Raw genomic sequence first — 8,040 nt, 5'->3', positions numbered from 1 at the left:
CGGGGGTCGATTCTCACAATTCTTTCATGTGCACCCTTGCTTTTGTGTGTGTGTGTTTGTGTGTGCGTATCTGGGTTGGTTCTGCAGTGTCACACGGTCACCTGCTGTGAGACCACATCTCCGGAGTCCCCACGGGTCAGCGTTCAACTTCCTGTGCAGCTATCACAACACGCGCAACTTTGCTGCCCTTTGCCGTTTGTTACCGGCACGCGACACATTTACGGGAGTGATTCTCAAATTGTTCTTTCATGTAGATTTGCCCAGGTGCACCATATTTGCCACCTAGTTGCACCTAAAAGCCTGCGATTTTCTCAAACGCTGACAGTGCGCCTTATAATCCGCTACGCCTTATACAGCGCGTAAACCACCGGTTTTCATTGTTGGGGGATGAAAAAATAAAATAACTTGTAAATAATTCAATTGCATTGGTAAACACTTATCTCTTGATAAAGTATTAATGAATTATTATTTAATTTTTATACTCAGTTATTAATTTCCGGCTAATTTGGCAAATTTATACTGAAGAATCATAATCATAATCAGAAGCAGGTTTCCTTAAAAAATGGATAAAGTCAAAATGAACAGCTTTTTGGTTTAGGCCATTGATTCTTAAATGGCGGAACATGAAAGCACTTCAGGGCCCACATGATATTTTAAACATATTTCAGCAGTTATCAGTCCATATAACTTCATGCTTTTTAATGCCGTGACAGGAATAGGTCACTTTTCCTTTCAAATTAAGAGCAAATGAATTTGAAAATAGGGCCATTCACACCATGGGCCAGACACAAAACAGATGACTATTTCAGAATGTATCCTCTGGAGCTGCCGAATGAAATTCGCCAAGATATAACACTACATCTGGAGTTCCGCCACTCAACCAAAAATGATTTGCGCTGGTTAGGGGGTGCTTGGCTGAAAAAAAAAAAAGAAGCATTTTAGGGTGTGGGGTGCACACAAAGAATTACTTGCCTCAGCGAATTGTCTCTTTCACTTCTTCTTTCAAATGATGTATCACTTGTGCAATCATTAAAATAATCGGAAAAGAGGTCTATAATAATCCAGTCATTCTTGCTCATTTGTTGTTTTCGCAGAATTGAAAAAAGAAGTAGCGATGCAACATCATTTCCAAGAATTTAAAATCTGTCGGAAAGCAAAGTCGGGTTGCGAAGGTCACGTCTACCTGAGCACCACTTAAGCTGAGGTTGTTACGGCTTTATTTTCAATAAAAGAAGCAAGCAGACTGAACCGACGTCCCAGTGCGTGCTTGTTCACACACGGAAATATTACTAAAACGGGGAGGATCGTGTTAAGGTTATAATGTCCTCATCTTTCAGAGTGCACCGGTTAGAGAACACGGAAAGGAATTCATTTTAATTTGTTTATCAATTGCGATCTTTTGGAATATACACACAATCATGAACTTGGCGGAACGCCGATGTTCCAGAACTTCGGGTATTTATGGCAAAATGAACTCGAGCTGGCGGCTCGGTGGCGCAGTGAATCGCGCGCCCGCCTCACAGTTCAAGGAACCTATGTTCAAATCCACCTTGCTCCAGGCTTTCCTGTGTAGAGTTTGCATGTTCACCCCGAGCCCGTGTGGGTCCAAAAACATCCATGGCGGGTGAAATAGACATACTAAATTGTCCTTAGGTGTGCTTGGGTGCATGAATGGTCGTTTGTCTCTGTGCGCCCTGCGATTGGCTGGCAACCAGTTGCCCAAAGTCAGATGGGATGGGCGCCAGCAAGCCTTGTGAGGATAAGCGCCCATGGAAGATGGATGAACTCGAGTTGCGTCACGAGGAAAAGGAAAAGCAACTGCTTGGAGCGTGTTACACTGGCGCTGAGCTCGCTGACTGCTAACAATGTGGGAAATCCGAAACACACTTCATTTAAGCCGCAACAAATATATAATTCATGGATATGAACGCAAGATGATATGAAGAATTTAGGAAGATGAGATTTATTCTGTAAATCTGCATTGTGTAAGGTGCGACTTATATTTGGAAAATTACGGCATTTTTTTCCAGAGAGAAAAATAACGTTAAGCAATCCAAACTATGACAACATACAAACCCATGACCTAAGTAAGGACACTTTAGGAGAGTTGAAAATAACCAACGTGTCCATTGCGCTTCCTCATATTGAACATGAGCAATAATAATGGAAACATGATGTCATTTGTTTCGATATGCGTCTTGAGCTGCAATTGCTCATTTCCATTTTATGTTTGAGATTCCAGGTTCTTGCAAGATGTTTGCAATCCTCCTCCGCACCAAACCAAAATCATCAAGGTCACTCCCGTCCATGCGTCTGTCCCGCAACATCTTTTTTGTGCACTTAGAACCAGAAACTTTAAATGGGAACGTATTGCGCAACCCAAAGCGTTCCTGGTGATGGTTAAGGACCCGTGTGGAATTCCTCAGGGCGAAACTGTAAAAAATAACTGCCTTATCGCTTCCATACAAAGACTGACGCACATAAAACAAAAATCCCTGCGGTTCTTTGAGCTGCTTTCGCATAATTTAACTTCTCGAATGAACCTTTTGGCATCCTTCCACTGGGAAAGTTGGGGAAATGTGTCCTCCGAGCCACCCAGGGAACCCACACGGTATACAAATCTTACAACTTTCGATTTGTCAACTTGACTCCACGTCAATCGTGAGGGAAGCGTTCCTGAGTCTGGAAGCAGGGGGACGGGTTTGTGTAACCAGATTAGGGGGGTTGGTTTTGGGTGTCACAGGGATCTGATTAGCTGCTTAGCTTCACTAGCTACAATCTGAAGCACCTGCAGCTACTTCCCAATGATTCCTAATTTCAAATGCAAACAGAAAGTCCTGAGCCAAGATTTGATCCCAGAGGCTCTTGACCGCGAGCCAGAAGTCCTCGCCGCTATGAATTCAAAGTCTACGGGAGTACATGAACGTTTATAGTTTTAGTTCAAATTTTTTTATACATACAAGTTGTATGATCATCTTATCTGTAGTCACTGCAGTGTGTGTGTGTGTGATTTTGCAAAACTAATTGAAAAGCACTGCTTTAAAGTCACAGCGGTTAGCGCATACGCCTCATAGTTCAGAGTCCCGAGTTTAATTCCCTGTGGGGAGTTTGCATGTTCTCCTCATGCCTGTGTGGGCTCTCTATGGGCGCTTCCTCCCACATTGAAAAACCATGCATGCCAGGTGTATTGGACTTTTGTCCTTAGGTGTGACTGGGTGCGTGAATGGTTGGTTGTCTCTGTGTGCCCTGTGATTGGCTGGCAAGCAGTTCAGGGTGTCCCTCGCCTACTGCCCGAAGTCAGCTGGGATAGGCCCCAGCAAGCCGGTTGACACTTGTGAGGAGAAGCGGATAAAGGGATGGATGGCTGAATGCTTTAAACTTTAAAGCAAAGGTGTTGAACTCTAGTCCTCGAGGGTCGGTATCCTGCGTGTTTACCAGTTTTCTCTCCCCAACATATCTGATATAAATGGTTTTCTTATTAGCAAGCTATGCGGGAGCTTGAAAATGATCCTTATCGAGGTGAGAAAGTTCAAAAATATGCATGACAACGGCCCCCGAGGACTGGAATTTGACACCTGTGCATAGGTGTCGAACTCTGGTCCTGTTTTCTCTTCTCAAAACACCTGATTCAAATGTCCAAGATTGGACCTGTTCTTTGAAATCAAAGTGGGTCGAGTTGTGGCCCTTTTTTTTTTTTAACAAAATTCAAAGTGTTTATTGTCATTCGCACAGTGTAGAAACAGAATTCTCCATATAATGAAACTCTTACTTTGCAGTCCACACAAATGTAAAGAAATAAATATCAAGTCAAGACATTAAACAAGGCATAAACACATAACGGAGCACCCGTATGAAACTAAATCTGTGCTTTGCTGCCATCTTGTGGTACATATACGTTTTTGGAAGAACGCAAATGCAGTTTTCTAAAATTCAGATTCACTCTATTTAGATTTTGCTTTTCTCCGTTAAGAAAGAAATCGATCATTTCACTCAGTCCACACCCCTGATTTCAAGTCGATCGAAGTCATTACGAATTGCTTAATAGATTTTGAGTAGAAAAAATGTGGCACCGTCATCTTTTGATTTCTCTGTATGCTGCTCTCAAAGTAAAGTTTGGACACCTTCTACTGTTACTGACTGTTGTTGTCATGGCAACGGTGCAAACTGCGCCTGTCATGTTATCCGCGCGTGAGTAGACAAATGAGACACGAGGTGTCCACTCTGAAGGAAGCCCTGCCCGCACACTTGGCACGTATGCGGGCGCTCGCCCGTGTGCGTCCTCAGATGCTTCTTGAGGTGGCTGTTGTGGGTGAAGCGCTTGGCGCAGTGCTGGCAGCGGTAGGGCCTCTCGCCCGTGTGGATCCTCATGTGGATCTTGAGGTCGCCCTTGCGGCTGCACTCCTTGCCGCACACGTGGCAGGGATACAGCTTGGCGCTCGAGTGGCTAGTCATGTGCACGGCCAGCGCGCTGACGCTGACGCAGAGCTTGCCGCACTCCGAGCACGTCTTGGAGCCCCGGTGGGACCGGACGTGTTCGGCGAGACTTTTGAGAGACTCGGCCGCTTTGCCGCACACGGCGCAGCGCGCGTCCCTCCTGTGGACGCGCAAGGCGTGACTCACCAACTGGTAATTGAAGGTAAAGGAATTGCCGCACAGCCGGCAAGGATAAGCCAGAGTGCGCGACGTCTTTGGGAGAACGTCCCCGCTTAGGTCGGGTGGCGGCAATCGCTCCGTGGAGGAAACGGGAGGCGGCAACGATTCGGCATCCGCTTCGTGCCTCTCGCTGTGACGGTGCTGCATAAAACCGCTTAAAACATAAAACTCTTTCTGCTCGTTTCCTTCCCCAAGTGTTTGAGGGACGTCGGAAACATCTCGGGTCTCCCTTTCTTTCCTCAGAACGTCACAGAGGGTTTCCTGCTTAATATGGGGCAGCGCCGAGCCCGTATGCTCGATGCTTCTGTTCTCGTTTTCGTCCCTCAGAACATCACAGAGGGTTTCCTGCTTAATAAGGGGCAGCGGCGAGCCCGTATGACCGATGCTTCCGTTTGACTCCCGTTCATTGGAAGGCTGCGCGACAGAATTTTCCCAATTTTCCTCCTTGCGCTTTGCTGATTGAAAGCAGTCTGAAAAATATAGTACAGATTTTAAGGATGTATATATATGTACCTTAATTTGCGTGCCATCAGGCACACCTAGAAGCCTTCAATTTTCTCAAAAGCTGACAGTGCGCTCAAGCCGTTCACCACGCAGGCTTGCTGGTGCCTATCTCAGCTGTCAATCGGTAAGCGGGGGACACCCTCCAATGGTTGCCAGCCAAGGGACAACCATTCACACACCCAAAATTTAGAAATCGAAAAAGAACATAAATGAAAAATAGATCATTCAAACAGGTTTTCCATTCTAGGTTTGACTTGATTCATAATAATTGTTTTGCGAACCTAACCTTGTTCATTTCCACTGACATATTTACGTTTCAAAATATGACTCTACCTTGCTAACTTCTGAACTGTTAGTCATACAGGTGACAAAAGTTAAAAGATACATGGATCGTAATCAACATAGTTCTTTGTTAAACCTTCAGAAATGTGAATATAAGAATAGACTGACCCGTTTTGTCCTGAGACGAAAAATTCGATAGAACCCCTCTCAGGCGTATGATTTCCTGCTGAGAGTTGGAAGCTTCTTCTTCGTATTTTGCGATTATTCGCTCAAAAAATGCAAATATTTCCTCGGCGGCGGTGGCCAAGCGTTCGTTTACAAAAACTTTGAGGAGTACCGGTGCAGACATTTTAGGATAAACGTTAACTTTTGCCGAGTCTTCAAAAAACTAGCTTGCAAGACCTACACGGAAGCCAGGAACGACTACAGTCTTTATTTGTCTGTTTTTAAGTGTGTGGTAAATGTTGTTTGGCACATTATCGCCCTCATGCGGCTGGAGTGTAAATTTGATTTTAAGTGATAATCCATTCACTATTTTAAAACGTTTCGTTCAGGAAGCACTAAACGAGTAGCGGATAAACGACAACTTCTGCAGAGTGTTCACAAAATCGGCGTCTACATGCGAGCTGGCAGAAGCTAAATGATAACAATAATGTTAAATTATCTATAAAACATTCCGGTATATTAAATTATCCTACCTCATCGTTTTATTATATGCGTCATAGAGCGAACAAGACCAGGAAGTAAAAACGGTAGGAAAAAAAGAACAAAATAAAATAAAAAAAAAAATAACGTGCAAAGTAACATAAAAAGTGATTATCATACATATATAGTGTTAGTGCCCGTCACAATGTTTGTCTTTATTTTTATAGCGTTTATTTGACAATTCACTACTTCTTGTCACTCAGCAACCCAACGGGCTTCCAACACAAGTTGTTAAATAGGGATTTAAAAATAAACATCTAAAACGTAACACGTGTCACGTTTCGATTGTCATCAACGTAAGGCCTTATTGTGTTGAGAGTAAACGTCATACGACAGTGATGGATATCAACTTCACTACACAATGGGGAGCATATTTATATATATTAACAGTAATGCTGTATTTGGTTAAGATGTTTGTGTTGATTTTTATACATAGGTGGGGCAAAGTGAATTCATAACCCCCCTATCCGACTAACCCAAATCTTGCAAACATTGACCTACTTCCTGGTTGCTGCCACCTGTGCGCATGCGCATGGTATTGTACTTCCTGGCGTCCAACGTTGCCGTGGGAGTGGGCTGGAGCCTGGACCGCTCCACTCAGCCGTGTTCCCGAGCCACACAAACAGCCCTAGCACTCAGCCCGGAAGCTCCCAGCAGCGGTCGGACATGTCGGAAAGTGGGTGCCAGGAGCCGGCGACGCGGCTCGGCAGACCGTCGGTGGGCAACCAAGTGACGGTGGTGCTAGGCGCGCAGTGGGGCGACGAGGGCAAGGGCAAAGTTGTGGACCTGCTCGCGCAAGACGCCGACATGGTGTGCAGATGTCAGGTTGGTGTTGCGTTCATTTGTCTCGCGCCCTTGGTTGAGTCCGTCAGCGGGAAAAAAACGTCAACCTACTACTCCCGCCTCGTTGGCTCCATTACATTTATTAATATATATTTTCTACATCTCCACCAAGCTAACCATTTTAACTGGCTTCATGCCCAGCTTTTTTAGACACTTTGTTGCCAATATGGTGTCCTTTTCTGCAAAAGTCACCTTGACGTCTTGCTAGGTGTTTTAGCTTACCTATTTCTAGCAGGTCTTTGAAGGCACCTTTTTGGGCTGGGCTGAAATGAGCAGGTGCTAGCAAAAATTAGCAGCGCAACAGTAATGTAATTCCCTACGTAATGTACCAAAAATGTACAAATGTCAAATATTGAGTGGAACACTATAATAATGACCAGTTGGGTAACGCAAACAATAATGTTCTTTATTTTATTTAATTAATTAATTTTCAGAGGAGATATGTCCACCCCCCCAAATTGACATGTAAAGCAGTATTACATATTCTTATCATGTTTAAATTCCATAAAAGAAATAAAATATTGAATTTGAAATCTCTATATTTATTACCACTAAAGTTACACTATAAGCTTTGTGACAAATATTAAAACATTTGTTTTTATCAGCTGGAAAAACGTTAATAGAAACAGCTTGAAAAAAAAGCAAACATGGCAAAATTTCACAAATCCAACACAAAAAATGAGTTTATCTGTCTAATAATGTATATAATTTCCTCCTTAAGTCTCCATGATTGGCACAACTGTATTTTATGCACGATAACGTGCACTGAATTCTAAGACACACCTTGAACGAATGGCCAATTATAGAACTTTTCATAGATAGGGCACACCGCAATACAAGACACATAGAATAGAAGCTACGGTAGTGGTTGGGGCTGTGTGATGCATCCACTGGATGGAGCTGAGCTAAAGGGAATGTCAGCAAAATAATCAGATAAGTCACTTAAACTTTTCAATCGAAATTAAGAATAAAGATCATTTGTGGAAAGTACTATCTGAAGAATCAGCAAAAAACACCACTCGATCACATTAAAAGACAGTTTAGATCAATGCC

The 8,040-nt window shown here is 43.6% G+C and overlaps 2 protein-coding genes across 2 annotated transcripts in view; one reads left to right on the top strand and one right to left on the bottom strand.

Moving 5' to 3' along the window:
* Positions 1-3,731: 3,731 nt before the first annotated feature.
* Positions 3,732-5,915, bottom strand: LOC148419796 (uncharacterized). The gene is made up of 2 exons (XM_088421866.1): positions 5,608-5,915; positions 3,732-5,123 (listed from the first exon to the last, which is right to left on the bottom strand). Exons 1-2 carry the CDS (start codon positions 5,786-5,788, stop codon positions 4,174-4,176), a joined length of 1,131 nt encoding a protein of 376 aa, XP_088277992.1. The 5' UTR covers positions 5,789-5,915; the 3' UTR covers positions 3,732-4,173.
* Positions 5,916-6,795: 880 nt separating this feature from the next.
* adss2 (adenylosuccinate synthase 2) overlaps positions 6,796-8,040 on the top strand; it is a 15,267-nt gene continuing 14,022 nt past the window's right edge. Inside the window, exon 1 of the mRNA XM_088421858.1 lies at positions 6,796-6,969. Coding sequence (XP_088277984.1) covers positions 6,811-6,969 — 159 coding nt within the window. The 5' untranslated portion in view covers positions 6,796-6,810. The remainder of the gene's footprint in view (positions 6,970-8,040) is intronic.

Source organism: Hippichthys cyanospilos, chromosome 8 (assembly GCF_059441005.1).
Source record: "Hippichthys cyanospilos isolate Australia breed blue-spotted pipefish chromosome 8, RoL_Hcya_1.0, whole genome shotgun sequence".
NCBI lineage: Eukaryota > Metazoa > Chordata > Actinopteri > Syngnathiformes > Syngnathidae > Hippichthys > Hippichthys cyanospilos.
The sequence above is the reverse complement of the archived record's forward strand: the minus strand, read 5'-3'. Positions and strand labels throughout refer to the sequence as shown.

Bases quoted from the DNA above. Each gene is read 5' to 3' on its own strand.
- LOC148419796 (XM_088421866.1), bottom strand. From the start codon at position 5,788: ATGTCTGCACCGGTACTCCTCAAAGTTTTTGTAAACGAACGCTTGGCC. The intron at 5,124-5,607 runs GTCAGTCTATTC...TATATTTTTCAG, and splicing joins TTCGTCTCAGGACAAAACGG to ACTGCTTTCAATCAGCAAAG.